Here is a 21,465-nt window from a genome sequence, read left to right as displayed (position 1 = left end):
GACTTGGGGGAAGAGGGGAGTTTCAAAGATCTTAATGAACACACCAGTTACAGGCTGATTCACTAAGCAGTTACTGGATGCCATCTCAGTAGCATGTTACATGGTGAAAATATACTGGGAACTTCTGGTGGTGTCTTTGCACTAATTTGGAAAAGAGACTTTCAGCAGGGCTGTTAAAGTGCAATAATGGCTATGCCAAATCAGACTAAAGATCACTCTAGCTAAGAAACCTTTTGCCAGTAGCACATTCCCACAGTAGAACCAGGACAAACGTGTACTCCCTTGTATACCTTTCCCAGTGATTCCTGTGACATTACCAAAAGCAGTGGGTTTTAGGGGAAACAACACACCACTCAGAGGATTTATCTCATGAAATTGTGCAGATTGCAGTCTCCCAGAACATCATATAAATATGGACTGTGTGTTTATGGCTGATGAGCAAGACTTCAGCACACTGAAAGATGAATTTGCAGGGTCATTATCTTTCTGAAGTGAAACTTCTCACTGAAAGGAAAGCTAGCTCCAAATAAACTCTAAATGTTATAAAAGATCCAAACAGGATGTTCATGACTTCCTTGTTTATGTCCCCTTTATTAACTGGTGTGGTTTGAGCTCAGAGGGCAACTGAGCACCACGCAGCCGCTCACTGTGGCTCACCTTCTGATTCAGGGTACACAGCTGTCCCTTTTACACTCTCATTTTCACTAACTGGTGAAGACAACTGAGGCTACAGATATACATAGTAGGAATCTGGATTGAAAATAGTGCTGGTTGACTGCAAATACTTTTAGTAAGACAGTCTGATAAAAATATAGATGCACAAGTTGATTAGTTAATTTCTAGTAGAGCAATCTTTGTACTTAGAGGAGTTATTTTAGTAAAATTCAAATGCAGTTAAAATGCAGGAGATCACTTTAGTAAAATGACACCATTTTACTGAAGTTGCTGGATATGTGCTGGACATATAAGAAAAGATTAGAATATGCTTTGCATTTTAAACTGACTAAACTGTTAAGATGAAATTCACCTCATATGTAACTGTACAGACTAAGGTCTTGGCTTCTCATACTTAATTCTTACTAGCAGTTTGGAAAGTAAGAGCAGTCCAGTGGTCTTCTCAACACCAATACTATGAACTTTTCTGTACTTATAGAAGGCACAGCTGTCAAACTGCCTGAATAATTTCAGCAACCTGTACTTTGTACTTAATCATTTACTTCCTTCAGCCACTTTTATCTTTAAAACTTCTGCAGCAAACATGTACTAAGTGGCTTCTTATTTACATTTCTTAATACTGTATGTTGGCCCTACTACAGTACATTGATTTCAGTTAGCTTAATTTTTCAGACAAAAGAAGCATTTATATTAAAAAGCAAAGTACTGGATTCTAAAATAAATCTGTGATGTTAAGCAGGGATGATCTGTGAGTTGCATGAAAGAGAATGTATGCAAAATGATTAATTAAAACTTGGTACATGCTTTTTTGTGTGATTATATATCCACAGCAGAGGGGACTATTTCCTACTATAATGATCAGCAACAGTCATAGTAAATGCAAAGGAAAATACCTTAATTTCCCAGCAGATATATATATATATATATGAGAATAAACACGGCTTTTTTGTGACAAAGTCTTTGGGGCAGCTGAAAAGGACACATCTCCTTTACAAAGAAAAAAGTATTACTGCTTTGAATCACTGCACAAAAATGCAACTACATTTTGTATCTGAAGTGCTGAACTAGGAGTATCAGTGATATTACACTGTTAATGTCAACATTAATGGATTTAGTAAAGAAAGATTTAAGACATCAGACTTTAAAAGGGAAAAAACAGGTTTATTTCATGCAGTTTACAATAACGCTAGTGTTATGAAAAGGAGGTTAAAAAAATACCCACACACATTTTAATTGTATGTTTGTTTTAAAAATGATGGTTAACTGTAACCATCTTCAAATGATTTGGGAAGCCCTAGCAGGTTTTTACCCAGGGAAATTCCATGGATTCACTTTCTTGTCTATGTCTGTGCTAAGAGTTTTGGCTAATGCAAAAGCATTAAAACCAGATCAAAACTCAAACTTTGCTGCAGTAAGAACACTTAAAGAGATAATGAATTGGCACAAAATAAAGTGTGTTATTGCTAATCCACTATCCAGGAAATAACATGGCCACTTCGATATTAACACAAACAGCTGATGCACAACTAATTTTGAGACCAGTGATTTGGGGAAAAAGGGAAAAAAAAGAACATCTGTTGAATTGGGTAGGTGGGACTAGACAGTCCATAGGAAATGGGTTTTTCATAGCTAGGCTCAGATGAGGGTCAGGACAGAAGCAGGTGGAAATAGTTGCTATCTGATACGCCTTCAGTTTGGTGATCTTGTTTCAGTTCCAGGTTGACAGGTTGGCACTTGCTTCATCCTAGCAAGTACACGAGCCAAATTAAGTTTGAGTAAAGTTGTGCATAAGCTTTTGGAAAATCTTCAAAAGGAGCAAGAATCATGTACATAAACACATTAACTCTTACATTTCAGATCAACAGGCCTGGAAATCTCAACAGGTGTTACATCAGGTCAAAATTTAGGCTCAGCTTTCTAAAACAAGGAGAGCAATGTCACAGAGCCTCCTCCCCTTCCACCTACCCCCAAAGCAGCAAAATAACTTTCTGAAAAGTTTCTCTCATTCTAAAACATCCTAAAGAGAACACTTTGATGGGCCCTGAAAGCTGTTTGCAGCAGTTACCTATTCACTGAACTTTTGAGAAGTTAATGCCTTGGTAGATCTTGCTAAAGGACAGATAAGTTGCAACAAAATATTCAGTGACAATTTCCTGGAGCAGAATCTTCCTCCAGGTCTCCCGACTGCCAGCCCCATTCATAAAAGCTGGTAGATTTCAGCACAGGCAATAATACAGTGGTGGGCAAGCGTACTATCTAGACTATTCCTTACCAAACTGGATACTGAAATTTCAAGCCATAGATGAACACTTGTATCTGCAATTAGTTCAGCAATTTGTAAAAATTATTTTAGAGTCCTTGAGTTAAAAGAAAAACGGACTAGCTGCTTTTTAAACGTTATATGTCTCCAGAACTTCAAATTAGCCCTGGAAAGGATCTTAGCCCTTAGCATTTCTGCACTGAAAATGGAAAGAGTTCCTTCTGTCTGACACTCATTTAGGCAAACTGAACAATAAAATCTATTTAGCCCTTTAAAGCCTCAGTTCAGTAAGAAGCCTTTAAAGACAGCTCCTGATTGTTGTGAGCCAAAGGAAAGTTACATGACACTGAGTTCAGACAGCCTTCCACAATTTTTTTTAAACTGAATATTTATACTATTTTAAGAATCAATAGTTTTACACACAAACCCAGGTAAGATCCTGAGATTGTCCTTAAAACTGGAGATAACTGCTGTCTAAACTACAATGAAGTGACAGGCAGCATCCTCAGACCATATGTATTTCAAAATTGTTGTGTTAGAAAAGACACTTCTCCAATGACCACTGGAAGTTTTAATCCTACTGTCCTGAGCTAACAGGTACTGTTAAAGGCATAACAAAATCTCATCTCTCTTCAAGGGCCCCACCTTTCAGGGCTGATTGAAGAAGTTAATTTGAAAAACTTGAGAGATGCTTTTGATGTGGTGAGAGAGAGAATAAAATAGGAGAATGACACTTGCTGATTTTATCACATCTCAAGTGAACAAAATCCCAGGCTTCATCTCCAGACTCTTTCACTTGACCTTGGTTTCCATGAAAAGTCTAGTACTTCACTTTTCTTGGTACTTCTCAAGGAATATATTCCAGTATACCTGAATGACTGGACAATACACATGATAATCCAGTTTCTAGGTCATTTAATTCAATCAGATACTATTGCAGTTTTGTAATACTAATAAAAATGGTAATTTTTAATTAATGTGTGTTAATTTGCTGGTGGTAGCTCTCTACTGCTCAAAAAGAGACTGATAACTCCCAACAACCTCAACATTCAAAGAACAGTGTTCTGTTCTGAGAAGCAGTCTTCTGAAAACACCATCATCCTACACTCAACAGACCCATTCCCTAAGCATGCCTGCAATCAAGTTTTCTTTTGTTTAATCTGCTAGAAGTTTTCATTTTTCTCCTGATAAAAAGCCCCTCTCAGAGAAAGAGGAGATTGATTCAATTTTGGTATCTTCAGGAAACGGTCCTGTTTCTAACCAGTCATAAATGTGCATTTGCATTGCTAGAAATGGAGCTACACAGCTACTGTCCAAAGACAATCTGAAGATGAAAAAGCTGGATGGATACATTGAGCTCAATTTCTTAAGAAACATCTTTTACTAATGCTACAATGAAAAATGAAAGGAACTTTTATCATTACAAGAAACCTAGCTGAGTTTGAAAAAAAACCACAGTACATTCTCCAAATTTTCTGAGTATATGATTCTGATAGCTGAAAGTTTAGTAGAGAATCAATATAAGCTTCTAAATACAATCAGGCCTTTGACACACAATTAAATTACTGTGGGATAAACAACTGCAATTAGCCACAATCCATGGAAACCACAGAGTAAGTGGGAGAAAATTAGATGTAACCTTTTGTCGTTTGTTTAAAAAAAAAAAAAATCTATTTCACATTTACTGTGGGAGCTGCTGAGTCAGACTATACTTTTGGACAGTTATTACGGACCAGGTGACATTCACATCTTAGAGGCCTCAGAATGGCTTGGTCATTGCAGATAAACTGATTTAATTGCTGCTTGAAGAAATCAAAAGCATTTAACACAAAAATGTCATCTCCAGTACAGAAAATTAGCCTCTGACAAAACTTAAGGCCAACAGTATGATGTTTCTTAACTCAAAACAATAAATTCCTATGGTAAATTTGAACTTTTCAGTTTTTAAACAAGTTTTGCAAGAAGTTTGTCATGTAAAAGCCTTTCAAGAATTTCACTGAAAATCCACTGATCATTTGCTGAAGTAACCTCCTGTTCCATGGATAACATGCCAAACAGCTTCACTGAATATTGGTATAGCAAAAGGGTCTTTCTACCTAAATCTTCCATAGAATTGACATTTTCATGAGAGGTCAACTTGATTAATTGTTACATTTGGTATCTCTCCCTTGCTGCTTTATTTCCTTCTGCCATGATCAATTCATGCTCAGGATCTTAAAATTCCAACCTGGAATACTGTTTTGGTTTCAGAATAGAGGAGCTGTGTAAATCCAGAGTTTCCTCACAGCCTTTTGCAGTATAGCTTTCCAGCTACAGCCCCCTGGTGAGCCCATCAGCTTTACAGTCACCGGCAGTTCTGAGGTAAATACTCTCCAAATGACAGAAAAGAACCAGACAAAGGACTCCAGTTTGGACTGTATAGGTACATTACCTCATCCTGCAAGATCTTAACAGACAGAGCCATGTTTGCAAAACCTGGTGGTGTAGACTGGACTCTAATGCAATTACCTTGTTACTGTAGCTAACTTTATTTGAAGTTACAAGAGTCAAATAAAAAGAAACCAAACTTACTTAGGAATCAGTTCTTAATGCCTTGAAAAAGGCATACAGTAGCACTTCCATCTATCTGAAAGCCTCACATGTTCACAAAAATTAAAGCAATAATAGTATTAGCAAGAACAGGAAAGTAGTTAGTTCAGGTGGTCTCAAACAACAGCATAGTTAAAATAATTTACAAGGTACCTGCCTATTAAAAGTTCTCTTTTTTTTTTTTCTTTCTTAAAATCTTTGTGAGGTATTGGAAACAAAGTGCAAAATGATTAACCACTCATTTCCCCAAAATTTGCTACAACAGGGATACAATGTAAACTAAATTGCAGGTAATCTCACCATAAAAGCATGTTTTTGAACTGAAAATACTCCAGTGGAAAAAACATACTTGGAAAAACCCCCTGTTTTACATATTCTAAATTTGTTCAGTTTGCTCAGTTTGTTACTCATGCTTTGCTGCTGTTATTGTTGAAAATCTCACTTTATGAAATAAAACATTCTGTCTTTTTGGGGTTAAATAAGAGAGACAACAGAAATGCTGATTCAGAAGGATCACTGTAAAACAGATATTTTAGGCATTAAAATCCACTTAGGCCAATCCCAAATTACTCTGTAGAGCACATCAAGAAAACAACAAGAAACATGGTTGGCTGCAATTCCATGAGCTAGGGAACTCAGAGAACTCGGTGGAGTCATACTGTTAAAAAACACAGTGGCTACTGCAGCAGAGGAAATGTTTTAATATGCAGTTAACACAGACAACTGTTATGCTTATTTTCAGATACACAAGATATTCTGTTACTATTTAGGGGAAATTTGGGTGCTAAATTTAAGCTGATAAAATACGGGTGCCTAAAAAAGTATAAAAGTATAAACATTTCCTCCTACACAATTACATTTTTAGTAAATTCAATTCAGTTTTAACATCTTAAAAAAAGACAAACATTTTATGTGTTGTTGTGGAGGGGCCAGCAGCTTCCTGTGCAGACCACATCCAAGTTGCAAAATGCATTACAAACCCTTTCAAGCATTAGATGCATGGACAAAACATTTAGCCCATTGCTTAACCTGCTTAGTAGAAATGGTTTTTACAAATTGATTCTGCCCAACTTTTATCAATGTATAGTAAATCCTTAAAAAAAAAAAAGAGTAGACCCTGGGTGTTTGAAAATCAGGCTTTTGCGTAAAGGATTGCCTAGAGCATATGCATAAATTCTGAAGTTACTGAGAATGAAAACTGTAATGTCTTTAGAATTCAAAACAATCTTGTAGCTTTTTGAAACTCCTTTCCACTGTTCTCGTAAATCAATGAAGCTGAGTTTTATACTGTCAATTTCATTAACTGTTTTAAAGATGTGCTAAAGATTTTGCTCAAAACATAGTGTATTAAAAAGCTCCAGTCTTGTGTATTAGCCTTCATCAAGGACAAACTAATAAAGCTGCACCAGATGTTTTCAGTGTTCTTTAACTGCATAGTTGAAACAGTATAGAAAGAGAAAGCTTGATTACAGATATCCTGAATGTCTGAAGTAATAAGTTTTTCAATTGGATGAGCTTGTGTTCACACTCAAGGTTGATTTTTATCCCAGTCATAGAGATAAGGATCTAGGACTAGCCAGCCATATTTCTGTACAAACTCCAGATCTTGGAAAATCTCTACCATAATCCACAGAGTTCAATGCTTATAGGCATTTTATAAAAGCACAAACACACGTATGAGTACAAACATCTCAAAAGAAACAGAATGTTCAGCTGTTCATTTTAAGTGAATTTTGATTCCCGTTCCAAACTGGCTAAGACTGGAGCGTAACTTTTGCAGGAGGAGACTGTTTTAGCAGAAGGAACATCAAGAATAACTCAGATGAAGGCCATTTTCTCTGAGTTTAGTCTTCCCTTTGGGTATTAAAATATGCTATAAATCCAGTCAATATATACACCCTTCCTTTAGAATAACCTTTTGTCTGTTGTGTAACTTTTTATGTGCTAGTTTCAGTTGATCTCCTAGGCTGTTATTACATAATAGAATATGTCACAGAGCCATAAAGGAATGTGCAGTGTAACACAGTCAACTGGGGCTGCCACTGAGTCTGAAACAACGTAGGCCCAAATATTTGCATTTGTGGGCTGTAATATGTGTGTGTGTGTGTAGCACCAATTACATTGTCCTTTAAACATTTATAATGATTAGTAGGAAAATGTCTCTGAACTGATCAACACTGGGTCATCCAGCACCAGACATTAAGTGCTACATGTCTCAGAGGAAAATACGAGTGCATGGTCATTTCTTTTCAAATGACCAGTGTCAGTCAGCCCACAAGAGAGTACAACCATGCACTACAACCAAAACTTAACACACACTCCCACACCATCTATTCCCATTATGTAATCTTGCAATGCTTTCAGCCAGTTGACACCAGCTTATAGGCAAAAATGGTTGAACCCAGATCAACAGAAAATTGTCTAAATCAGATTTTTTCTTTTGCAGCTGAGTCTCTTCAGTGTGACAATTCACTGCATCTTGGAATAAAAGAGAAAAAATTGTCACCGTTCAATACTGTCTTCACATCCTGGAACCTCGTTCTTGCAAAATCTGAAACAGACCAATAAAAATTCTATAAATGAAAATTTGTTCAATGTCATTCCTAAAGCATGGAGGTCAAAGAGCAGCATAATGACTATTTCAAATAACTGATAAAGCGTCAGGGAGCCAGTTCAAGGACATTCCTGAAGTCTGTGCTTTAAGGCTGAAAAAAGGCAGATTGATACATACTATGCCTACTATCAAACATAATGAAAACAGACGTAAATCACTGCTAGGAATTGTGTATGATTAACATAACCAAAGCTTAAGGGTGGTAGATGTAAAAAGTAAGCCATCTCACCTCATCCTAGTTCTGAAGACACTTAGGTCCTGTGTGGTAAATGAACTCGGGTACTTTATTAGAAACTGAATTTAATCTTCATTTTTCCCGCTCCAGTAAAATGTCCTTAAATCTCTGAAGTTTCAGCTGCAAATTGTGTCCCATAAATTAGTACTGAAAACATGAACCAGCAACTCGCACAAATGGCACGCTGGGTGAGATGATGCAGGAAGCTTTCAAAGGCCAAGAGTACGAGCTGGTAAGATTTAAATCAACAGACTGATTTAAAATCTGAAACAGACGCCCAGGCTTGGTCTTTTGCATGAACTAAAGTCAACCAACTACCTTTCTTCACAGACTTTTACTATGCTGTTCAGACATATGAAGCTTATCAGCTGGACTGACCAGCTACATGAAAGTAAGTACTACTCTGACAGCAGTTTTAAAATATTTTTACACTAATATTATTTGCTTATGCCAGATCTCACAAGTTTTTTAGGCATCCTTGTCCACGTGACAACTGTTTCTGTGGACACGGGACACAGCACACTGAACTTTTCACACATTACCTTGTCCATCCTTACCCTGTGAAACACCCAAGCCAGGCAGCTGAGAGGCAATGCAGGCTCCGACATCATGAGGAGGAATGTGTTTCTCAAAAATTCTGTCTACGGAATTTGATTCTTCCACTGTTACCAAGGAACTGAGATTCCCATTACAGTGAGTAAAAGGATTTTTCTTTCTAAAAGCAGTTGGTTTGTTTAATATTCACTTTAAAAGGCATATATTAAACATAGGGACTAAAGTCTAATGGAATTCTTGTCTATAGCATCTTACAACATGAAGACCACCTATTCTACTTCCAATTTGACTGTTTTTCTCCTTTTCTGTTTCAACTCTCTTTGGCTCCTCCAGTAAGGAAAGGATCCAAGTCTTAGGACTGACTATCCAAGCAACAACATTTCTCACGCTGCTACTCTAAACCCAATGGCAATCAGCAATAATGAGGTAAACTCTCAGGCTGCATAGTACTGCAGGGAAGCCTTTAAGCAAATGAACCAATCATGACAGTAGCCAAATAAAACACTAAGCAAAGCTTCAAAGGTACTGAGCACACGTACTTAACAATGTTAACCTATACGTAAAAGTATCTCTAATGATACTTCATTTTCTTTTGCCTCTTGACAGTTTTCGTAGCACTGGGAAGGGCTCTTGATTTCAAAAGCTAAAAGAAAGCAAAGGCACAATCCCTGGACAATGGCATAGCTGTCTTCAATGCCGACCTTTGCTTATTTCATGACGATAATTTACTGTGTGTACTAAGCAAAAAGCATTTCATATGAAACTGTAGAAAAGATACAAGTGAATTCTGCGAGGAAAAGCCAGGCCCTGAAAACTGCTCAGCAACTGGTAGTATAATATATTCAAAAGGGATTAGACAAACTTACAGAAGATAGTGTCATTGATACCTACTCATGGTATCATAGTGTCATTGTAGCTTTCACAGTGATCTGCATGCAGGCTTGAAGCCAAAATTCCTAAGATGAGGCTTACTGGAAGGTGGGGAAATATATCTGGAGTTAATTTTATAAATGCTTCATACTTAAACTCTTTCCTCGAGTATTTGCTGTTGATCACAGCTGAGAATAAAAGTGCTGGAGGAGATGTCCACATAACAAATAACAGCAAATGTAGCCAGTAAGTGAAACAATCTCCAACAGAGATGAAAACATGGTTGAAACAAGCACCTGTGCAGTTAGAAAATAATATTGGATCTATTAGTTTTGTGAAGCTTTCCAATTTAAAATAAAACATTTGAATTTATGCTTTCCTAGAAGATAAAAAGTATTTCTAAGATTAATAGAACTACTTTCTGTAACTTCAGGAACACATACAATAAGATAAAGCTGAGCCAGATCTGGATGCTGAACTTTGCACACTTTACTGAGCCAGTAAACCCAATGTAAAGCAGAAAATTCGCTCATATCAGGCAATATTTTAACACACTTCGCTTGGTACTTCTTCTTTATTAAAGGGGAAATGATTTCTGATCAGAAAGCTCTCATGAGAGGTGTTCCATTCACCTCTGTTCAGAAACTGTGTGAAAGAGGATGTTTTGTAGTCATGGGCAATGACTTTGTCTGAAGAAGAAACTGAATTCCAATTATCAGGAATTCTATCAAAATTGTACTTACTATGTACTGAAAGAATGACTGACTGTTTTGCAATTTGAAATTCCTCCTTTTTTTGCCCCTGCAAAACCCTTTAATAACATTATTCCTAAAGATTTTAGTGACTTACTGGGCAAACATGCCAAGAGAAGATGTCTCAACAGTAACAGAGGTCAATAAAATTTGAAAACAATTACAGCAGGTCTTCTCCCAAACTGCTAATAGCTATGATTGAGGAGAATGTCTGGAGCAGAATCAGGCAGGGAAGAAGTTTTCACTTGAGAACATGCTCTACTAGCTAAACAGGTGACTCCACTGATAATGCTCCTCTGTCCACATGCTTCAGATCACAGGATCACTGAACAGTTTGGGTTGGAAGGGACCTTTAAAGATCATCTAGTCCAAGCCCTCTGCTGTGGACAGGGGCACCTTTCACTAGACAAAATGCTTGAAACGAGGCTCGAAGCCCCACCCAACCCGACCTTGAACCCTTCCAGGGATGAGGCATCCACAGCTTCTCTGGGTAACCTGTTCCAGTGTCACACCATCCTCACAGAAAAGAATTTCATCATTGTATCCAATCCAAATCTACCCTTTCTCAGTTTAAAATCATTGCCCCTTGTCCTGTCACTATGGGCCCTGGTAAAAAAAAAAAAAAAAAAAAAAAAAAAAAATCTTTCTCCATCTTTCTTACAAGCCCCTCTTAAGTGTTGGCAGGCCTCAATAACATCTCCCTGGAGTCTTCTCTTCTCCAGGCCGAATAACTCCAACTCTCTGCCTTTCTTCATAGCAGAGGTGTTCCAGCCCTCTCTCCCCTTGTTTGTTTCTGTGATCCTCCTCTGAACCTGCTCTAACAGGTCTTTCTTGTACTGGGAACCCCAGAGCTGGATGCAGAGCTCCAGGTGGGGTCTCACGAGAGTGGAATAGAGGGGGAGAATCACTTCCCGCAATCTGCTGGCCATGCTGGCCCCAGATAACTGGCTTTCTGGGCTGCAAGTGTACATTGCTGGCTCATTTTTCACCAATCAGTACCCCCCAGACCTTCTCTGCAGCTGCTCTCAATCCATTCATCACCCAGTCTGTACTGATACTGGGGACTGTCCTGACCCTGGTGCAAATCTGCTGTGCTCAGAATTTTCTTTCTTTTCTTGTTTCTGTTCTGTTTTTTTCTCCATGTGCACCAGATCCAAAGTTGACTTATAAACTCTAAGCAATGTTGAATGAACTCTCATATACTAGGATCCTAAGTGTGATTGCTTCTTAGGGAAGCAGAATATGGTAACTATTTTCCTCCCACTCAAAATAAATCTGCGGCAGATAGAACAGTGTTTTAAGGACTGTTCGTGTCTCAGGCAGCTTAAGAATCTTGCATTCAATTCCAGGAAAGTGCCAGTTTATTTTTTTCAATAAAGCTTCAGATTTGATCCATTCCTTGAGGCCATTCCTGAAGACTTGGCAAAAGACCTTATTCTACCTCAGCAGTAGTTTCTGTTAGCATCAGTTAAGAAAATAATGTGGGTTCTTCTTCAGCCATGCAGAAGCAACACTTCAGAGATAAGTATAAGGCTGATTTACAGCTAAAAAGTTCAGGTGTACAGGTGAGAAGCTGGAGTTCAATCTCATGCAATGGTAAGTATCTTCAGTTTATACAGGCTCAAGTGACTACCCACATACTGTATCACCGAACATTTAATGGTGAGTTATCTTCTAGAAATTGGATAGCAGAATAAACATGAGCAGTGCTTGCAGACACATTAGGAAAAGGTTGCAAAAGTTGTTCTTTCCGATGCAACTTTTGTGCTCTTTCACTTGTGACTTTTAAAGTACCTTGATCTTCAGTAAGATGTCAAACTAGAGTGGAAAGGACCTGATCCCTCCCCTGAAAGAGTTGTTTCCTGTGAAAAATACAACTGTAGCACCAAGATCACACTATTTACTTATATTTTACTTATATTTGCCAGGTCTTGATTCAAAAATTATTAGTTTTGAAATTATCAGATAAGACCATCTTTTGACTATGTTGCACTTCAGTTAAGTTTGCTAATTTATTGCCTAATCAGACATCTACTGAGAATGTATTCTGTAAGTTTGTATCAGATGCCTCTACACGTAAAAAAAACATTTGATAGAAAAGCTCGTGCATGGAAAATAAAAATGAAAATCAAATCTGATCCTAGACTCTACACACAGAACTTTTCTTCTCAGGAAAGCTTTAAAGGAACTAATCATAATACAGCTAATAATAGCAACACTAATTATTCTGTCAAAGAAGCAATATCCAGAACAGGAATTCTATCTTTGCTAACCATGCCACAACTATAATCACAAACACACACACCACCAGGACTAGCCAAAGGACAGCACCAGTGGGGGGTAGGAATTGAATGGGGCAGAAAAGCATCTGGGTAAAATCCTAGGGCAGCTAGTGCTCACCATGACATTTACACTTAATCTGAGTCATTCATATCGTAATCCGTTTCTTCATCCTCACTCTGAGTGGCATGCAGCATGCAGCAAGTATAGAGAAAGGAAGGGAAAAGAAGAGATTGCAAGTGAGTCAGAGCTGCAACAAAGTACAGTCCACTTACACTTGAAGCATCTGGGAATTACATTTATTTACTTTTATCTGGGACTCCCACTTTTTGTAAGAAAGTACGACAGCAGACAATTTCAAGGAGGACCATTAGAGATTTCATGAAAATTCCCTTTTTCAAATGTCCTAAAGTCAGCAGATAGAAGCCAATAGTGCCATGCAACATAACAATAGGGACTGTAAGTATAGAGAAAATTTAAATAAAACTGTAAAGCTGGTACCTTAAACTCCGTGTACTCTTCGCCACGGATGGGAAAGGGTATCACTTGAGAATCTAACTTTGGATGCAGACATTATGATCAAGCTTTGGTCATTTGTGTCAAGAGTGACAAGTCAATAAAGCGGTATGAAAGAGAAGAATGCTCACAGGAATACAGGTTATCTTTCAGTAGCGCCATGGCTACCAGTAAAAGCCACTGGAACCATTTAATGTCAATGTTCCAAATGCCATTCATTTCCTTCGCTTAGGTGTAACAGAAGGTTACGCAGAAGTCAGCTACTAACTTACTATGCAAACTGTGTTCCAAAAAAAGAAAACACAAGAAAAACAGTCTCTAAGAAGGAATGAAGGTGAAGGTTGATTAGATGGGCTATCAGAAAATGCTTTTTTCTATTCTGAAAGTCCAGTACTATTCATTAAAATTGAAATGCTTGTCAATAAAAATTACATACTGGCAGTTTTTTGTTTTCTCTAACCCAACCTGCTGTAAAAGTAATAGGAAGACTTTCTCATGGCTTCTAAAAGTCCCAGTACATCAGCACATTATTCTGTATATATCACTGGATACCAGAATTTCAGTCATGTGACTTCATGAGAACAACTTGGACATTAATGAATAGATTGCAGATTAGATGATTAATGCTGGCTAAGAGAGAACTATTGAGACAACAGGTCCCAAGGTCCAGTCAAGATTCCTGAACACAGCTGTCAGAAACCTCTCAACAAAAAAGAAATTTTTTGTTTCTCTGCCCCCCCCCCCCCCCCCGGCACAACATATACCTATTAAAAAACATAATCAGTCTATTAGAAACACAATATATAAAAAAATGATTCTTTGAGTATTGCCATTAATTGCTAGCAACAGTTCAACTCTTCCAGGACAAATTGAGTGAATGTTCATATCTCCAGCCAAAATTAACAGTAATTCTTATTCATCACCCTGGTCAAATTATGCTCTGCTCTCTTCTCTGAAACAGTGACCAAGAAGCACTTCAATGGAGAGGTCTAAAATTCAGCTTCTCAGAGCTACTGAATTTACACAGTTGTACTGCACTTTGAACTAGCTTTTGTATTTAGAGTTTAATAGTTCTATTTGATCTGTATTTTCTTTTACATTAGGAATGCAACATAACTCCAGCAACTTCTGAAGTTCCCTGAAGATGTACTACCATTTCTTATGAAGATGTTTATCAGGTTCTAGAATTCCACGTTTTATTTCAGGTACATGTGTCAGCCCTAAATTATTAACAAACACCTCTAACTTTTAAAGTCTTCCTGAAGCATCCTGGCAAAAGCAGACCTTGACTATGGTTTTGGAAAGAGTGAGCTGTGGCTTACCCACGTTCACTGTTTACCCTTGATTACATTAATCCCCTACAACTCTTTGGAAGTTTTGTCTCAACAGTTACAAAAGAGCATAAATTAATCATTTCACTAAGAATCCAGCAGAAAGATTGGAGTATTTTTATAGTGCCATTTACAGAAATGTCTCCATCTGTGTAGCTGCATAACCAAGTTAGAAGGCACAGAAAGTAGTGAAGTTTTATCTATTTGAGGCCTCAGTGCCAAGACCCACATCAATTCTCAGCATTCTTTCAAAATTATTTCAAAAATAATTGAAAAAGCAACCTTTGATGTTTTACCAATTGTTTCCCATCTACATATACCAAAAGAAAAGCTAATAGAAGTATCCAGTTTGTCTGTAGTCATCTCCTCATACAAAGCAACAATACGATGATAAAAACTGTTTGATATGCATGGAAGAGAAGAAATACACTTACATACATAACTGGTCTGTCTTATTACTAGCCAGTTGTGTTTTTACATTTTTCCTTGTACAAACTCTGAAAGGCAACTGAGTAAAATGCTAAGATACTGTGCCCATTACAATATTTTTGTAAAGTTGGTTACAGAAAGTAAAGAGAACTAGGTAGAAACCTGAAAATATTAAGCTAAGAAATACCTTCATTTTACAGCATAGTGCACATGCCTATGTTTTTCAGAGATGGCATACTACAACCTCCATTTTTGACAGTAAGATTTCTTCAGTTGAACTCAAGCAAGAAAAACAGTTTTCAACTGAACCAATGGCAGAATAAGGAAGCATTCAAGTGTGTAAGAAACAAACCTCAATTCTCAACTGTAAACAGCAAATATCTGCCAATACTCAAAAAACCAGGACAGGTATCAGGCACACTACAGACTACTGCATTTAAAGAACCCATTTGGTGTAACAAATGCATGCTGACTGTGCCATTTACAGTCTCTCATACAATGGACAGGCAACCATTATTAGTCATGAGTGAGGGGGGAAAAAGGCAATTAAATAATGGTCCGGAACATAGAATGACTTAGTGAAGCCCATCCAATTTGACATAATTTCTGTAGTCCTGTATCTAGTAACTTACCTTTGCTTTTTCACTGGGTTCACTGGTTGTGCCATAGGGAGTGTTATGCAATTCCTTTGAGACAACACACAGAAATTCAGCCTGATCTTCATTGCCATAGTTATAGGAAGAACCAATACTGACCAGCTGAAAGATGGAAAAAAAAAAAGGTCAATTGCATTTTCACATAAAACAAATTCCGTAAGTTCTCATCATTAGTACAAACACTCCTCTTCAGACTGTTGGTTGTGCCTGAAGCATGAGTCTCCACTTCAATGCAAATACATTTTGATGTTGACAAAAACACTGACACTCTGATGGTAAGATAAACATAGCTTTTCTTTTTAAACATTTACAGAATTAATGGTTTACAATTATCATTATACTGTGAAAGAAAAGGCTACAGAGACAGGTGAGTGGAGAATTAGCCTGTTCTCTGTTTCTGTTATTTACTGGGAACCTTCCCATCCTCCAAAGTTAATTTTTAAAAAGTTTGTATGTGGTATCTTAATGTGGCGTGATTTAACATATAAATGGCTGCATGCAGGAAGCACCTTAGAATTTAAGGGATACCCACCACTTTACTTACAGAATAACGGTACTTCGATTAAAACATATTTTGAGCAGACAAAGACAAAATTTGCATTTGATTGGAAAACAGCAAGACACAGCATGGTGGGACACCAAGATTAACATTGCTACAAGGGAGTTAATTAAGGAAGCGCTACAAGTGGAAGCCATATATAATGAAATGTGATGTATTTACAAGCTTCTACAAGTCTCAATATTGAACGATAAATGACAATTTACTGAGAAAGGATATACTCAACATCAGTACTACCTTGTACGCAGTATATTTATCAAATGGCAGAAATTTCATGTAACTTCTCTTACCTTACACACAGTACACTTACCTAACACTAGAAGCTTTACATAGCCTGCCTTTCTAAACCAGAATCAATTCTGATGTAGCTGGTTCATTTATTTTAAAGGTTCATTTCAGAAGTACGACAAGATTATGTATGGTGCAATTACTACTGACACAGATCAAAGACCTTATCAATCCGTTGCACAGATACACTGTATCTAAATGTCATTATCAAAACTATATTAAATCTACCTACCAAACCACCACACACATGTGATAAGGCTGTCCTATTCCCCAACCTCTATTATATCATTAAAGTGCCCTGGTAACAGCCCCATAGAAAAGGCTTGACTTATTTTTTAGGGCAAGAGCACTTGAAACACTGTAGTTATCTGTCTAACGACAAACTCTGTACTACCATTAGTCTAGCAGAGCACCAAAGAGAGTAAAAGCCTTGTTAAAGCAGGGGAGATGCAGCCAAGACGAAATCCTGATCCAGAAACTGTACTTGAGGGATAAGATCATTCCCTCAACAAAAGTGGAAGGTAGACCAAGGTTAAAAGCAGCTTTCATATAGCACTGTCAGGAGAAAATAAAGCCTCATTGTACTTTTAAGGAGAGAGATGCTCAGATGTTCCAGCACCATGGTAGGACAGCCAAGCATGCACCTCCACAGACAGAGCGAGCCAATGTCTACAAAGAGCAGCAGGCAATGTGTCTGCACAATGAACCAACCTGAGGCTGGGCCTTGGCCACGTCAACATTTTTGGACCCTGAGGGTATTACAGCATACAAGACAGCCTCCAATGAACAGTACTAGCAATCAAAATTCAGCACTCTCAAACTATCTACTTTAACTACACTGTCTGCGTGTGATCACCAGAAACCTTTCCTTCCCTCCTCCACTCCTAACATCACACTAGTTCTGCAACACACATACCTAGTCAGTAACGAACACAGGCTGATCAAAAACGAATGTGATAAAGACATTTCTTCCACCTAAACCATGTAACAAAGTTACAAATCTCCAGGTGTTTCAGAAGCACCAATTTAATCCTCACTGGAATACAGAGCACCGTTTATCTTGAGACGTTAAGTCAGCTAATCTTTCACAATGGACACTCTGCAGTCTGCATCATAACATATTTGTGTAATCACAAAACCTATAAAGTAGTTGTTTAGTTGCACAAAATGGACTAAGAAAGTCCACTGAAAAGCTGGAAAATCAACCTGGACTTCATATACAGAGAGGATTTGTTGATTCTCTTCCTATCAGCAAAAATGATCATGCACAGATTTTCAGGACAAAAATAGTTAAGTTGGCTCTAAGTATGCTGAAGTGGTATAAAGTTTATCCTATATATTATATAGCAATTATAAACCATACAATACAAATACAGTAACTGCTTCATTTATTGATGTAAAATATAGGACTATTTTAAACAGTATTTTTAACCCACTTAAAGGCTAGAAAACATTCAAAAAGTTGGATACATGTTTAAATAAAGCCATGCATAATTCACCTTCTCTGAAGAGAAATTTGAAGAATAAAATTCAAGTGTATGATTTGATTTAGCATACAGTCAACTTTTCTTCTTGCAAAATGGCAAGAACTTGCTATCAGATAAGCTATGATAAAAACTACCAGAATGAAAAATTCTTCTTTACTCATTAACACTCAAAAGAATTAAATGACCTCTCTGAAAGCAGATATGATACAAGATCCAAACATCAGCCAAATCATCAACACTGATTCAACAAGGTTGATAGGTCCTCAGCTGATAGCTACTTACATCCCCCACTAATGCGTCATAATACAAATAAATTGACCTTTTGTGCATAAGTCTTTTTAGGAGATGTGGCAGACTGACTACTTATTAGCTAGTTGGATAGGGCTATTGATTTAGCTGACTGCAAAACATCTGGATGACTTTTTGCCATTATTAATCAGCTGATGCATTTCAAGATAAAGTCACTTTTGCAACGTTAAACAAAAGTTCTTCAGAACTCCAACACATGATACTCTTGTAAGCAGTTCCATATGGGTGTGACTAAGAATATATTATTTGCATAATATCAATAGCATGCTAGAAACTTCATCATAGCTTTCTGAGATGCACCTGCAGCAAATAAGGGTCATGGCAGAAAAAGAAACAATGGAAAATGGTTGCAGATTAGAACTGAACTGTTGTGTCAAAAAATACGATCAGAAATAAAGCAGTCCTTTAGCCCTTGTATTCCAAGTCACCCCACTGTTCCCAGTGGGGGTGGCAACACTTTAAAGAGGATGCTGATAAACTGGAAGGACTTGTTAAACTCCCTCACCCCACGTCCATCTGTCTGTTGCGTTGTGTCTCGTCCGTCTGTGTCCTGTCCCCCCCCCCCCCCCCGGCAAAAAAAGGACTCACAATGAATCACAGTAATTTGAGGTCTGCAAAACACACGTTACAATGCACAGGGAAAGGATTTCAGACTATCCAGCCTGCTGTTTCTCAGACTTTCTGAAAGGACATACACTTTTTGGCTCATGGGGCTTAAACAGCAGAGAGAGTTTTAATGACCAAGAACTTAAGGAAAGAAAAAAAGAACATTCTGAAACTCAGAATTTCATCGATTTGTATGCTTATATATATACACGTATGTATATATGCATGTATGTATTTTTCCTCATTGGTTCCTGCCTTCCATGACTTGTTTCATTACACTCCTTACTAAAGCAGTGTGATCCTCCTTGAGCATCCCCGTGAGCCCCAGTGTCATAACCAAGCATAGGAAAATGTCAATGCTACCTTATCACAGAAAATTCATTAGATCATGATCCATTCACTGTTTGCATGGAATAAGGGTGCTGACACTAGCAGGCTGTCAGCTGTAACTAAAAAAGGCAGGAATGAAAATCATTATTATTATTAATAATAAACAAATATAGTTATTTGCATTATATCGCTTGACGTGCCAATCAATACAGGTCAGGATTTTCCTGTAAAGACAAATAAATACTAACAGGGAAGTTTCTGTCTCATAAAGCCTGAACTTGTAAGATAAAAAATGACAATCCGTAAGGGCAAAGTTTTAAAAAAAAAAAACCACGAGTAAAGGTAGATAGAAACTACTTGATGCCTAGCTATGGTCAGGCTTGTTTTCAAAAAGCAAAGATTTAAGAATGATTTCAGGGACAATAATGAAGTAACTTTCTGAAGAACTTTTCCTAAGTCTGCAGCTCTGTGAGAAAGTAACTGTGACTTTCAGAAGACTATTTAAGAAAAACAGATGATAAAAGTGGTATGTATAGCTGAGATAATAGGTCAAGTGATTCCTGCATCAAGTTACTCAATGGCAGCAAAATATATAAATCTCTTCTTGTCTTAAATCAACGACTGTACACCTAAAAATATCCCTATGAATAGGCAAAATGGTTGGTGCATCACTTTTAGCAACCTTATTTCTTAAGTGAACAAATCTCATGTCTAACTGAATTGAGACAGTCCTCAAAACCAGCCACATTTCAACAACTTGCCTATACAGATTTGTTGTGCTGGTTTAACAATATTGATTCAGAATCTACACAGCACATTTACAGGACAAATTAGCAATAGTACTATCATCACAGACAACCACTCCAACTTGCACAAACAACAGCCCTATCTTTTCCTGTTTCCCTTTGGAGTTACTCATATTAACTAACTCTTCTACTTCAAGACTACCAATTTTTCTTTCAGTGGTGGTATGGTTCTCAAAACTGAGTAAATTTCGTAACAGTTATTTTCAAATTCTATTTTAAATATTCTTCTACTTTGAATATTACTGCTTCTGTTTCAGATGTGGTGAACTCCTTCTACACTAGAAGGCTTTTTTTTTTTTTTTTTAATTATACTAACAGTTGATAGAAGTCCTCCCCTCAATTTTTTTTTACAGAATCAAGTTGTATGAATGTAAGAATGGCCTCTACACCTTTTAGGGTTACAATGCATTCATTCTACTGCCTTCTCAAAGGATTTGCAAAAGGCTATAAAGATACATACACATCAGTCATTAAACTCAACACTGATGACTGACCCTACAATGGCAAGCATATTTATTTCAGGTGTCTCATGCAATTGTCAGATTTCAAATCTAGGAGGAAGGAAAATTCATTCACTTCCAGATTATTTTTTTTCATACTTGCCCTAATTTCTTCACTGTCTTCCCCCATCTCCCATTTTATTATGTTGAATTTTACTTTGAGCTATCTAGGACATGAAGAACACATGAATAACATCATGATGCCTGTACCCTACACATTCTTAACAACAGGCCACATCTCCCACTTTGTTCCAGAAAGTCTGCAAACCCAATGCATTAATTCCACGTTCCAAATGTTACCTATACAACTGCAAGAAACAGACAGTGCTCGATACATTGAAAGCAGATTCTGGAACATAGCTAGGCAAAAGTTCAGGTATAGAATCTAGAACTGCATGGCTAAGAGTCCATGTAAACTCATATGCAAGGTTTTACTCCTATCAAGTTGCTTTACTGCCATGTTATCTTCATGATGTTATACTGATCTTTCAGACTGAACAACCATTTATATAGCAAGAAAAAGAACAAGTACTCTCAGTACTCTATTGATGAAAAATACTACAGAACACCAGGTTCCCAAATCAATTCACATAAGACACTTCAAAATGGAGCACAGCTACGTAAAGAGCTGGAAACTGCCTCCAATGTTACTGGTAGCAAAAAGTCCTTCCCAAACTCTTGAACACTGGGAAGTAACACAGCAATTAAAAAAGCAGTGACCTGAGGAGACCAGGAAGAATGAGACAGCCTAAAAAGCCAATGTGTGAAGCTATGATTCTTCATTTGGGTTTCAAAAAATTTCCCAAGTAGCACAAAAC

At 37.4% G+C, this 21,465-nt stretch overlaps 1 protein-coding gene across 4 annotated transcripts in view; it reads right to left on the bottom strand.

The window, feature by feature from the left end:
• Window positions 1-1,815: 1,815 nt before the first annotated feature.
• Window positions 1,816-21,465, bottom strand: part of KCTD5 (potassium channel tetramerization domain containing 5) — a 36,601-nt gene continuing 16,951 nt past the window's right edge. For 2 of the 4 annotated variants that reach the window (XM_074841494.1, XM_074841496.1), the window contains 2 exons: window positions 15,739-15,864; window positions 1,816-8,075 (listed from right to left, as the gene is read on the bottom strand). In XM_074841494.1, coding sequence (XP_074697595.1) covers window positions 8,046-8,075; window positions 15,739-15,864 — 156 coding nt within the window. In that variant the 3' untranslated portion in view covers window positions 1,816-8,045. Of the gene's footprint in view, window positions 8,076-8,367; window positions 12,413-12,950; window positions 13,010-15,738; window positions 15,865-21,465 lie in introns of all 4 variants that reach the window. The other 2 variants (XR_012625328.1, XR_012625329.1) reach the window with 2 other exon arrangements.

Source organism: Strix aluco, chromosome 15, assembly GCF_031877795.1.
Source record: "Strix aluco isolate bStrAlu1 chromosome 15, bStrAlu1.hap1, whole genome shotgun sequence".
NCBI lineage: Eukaryota > Metazoa > Chordata > Aves > Strigiformes > Strigidae > Strix > Strix aluco.
This window is presented reverse-complemented; position numbering and strand designations above follow the sequence as displayed.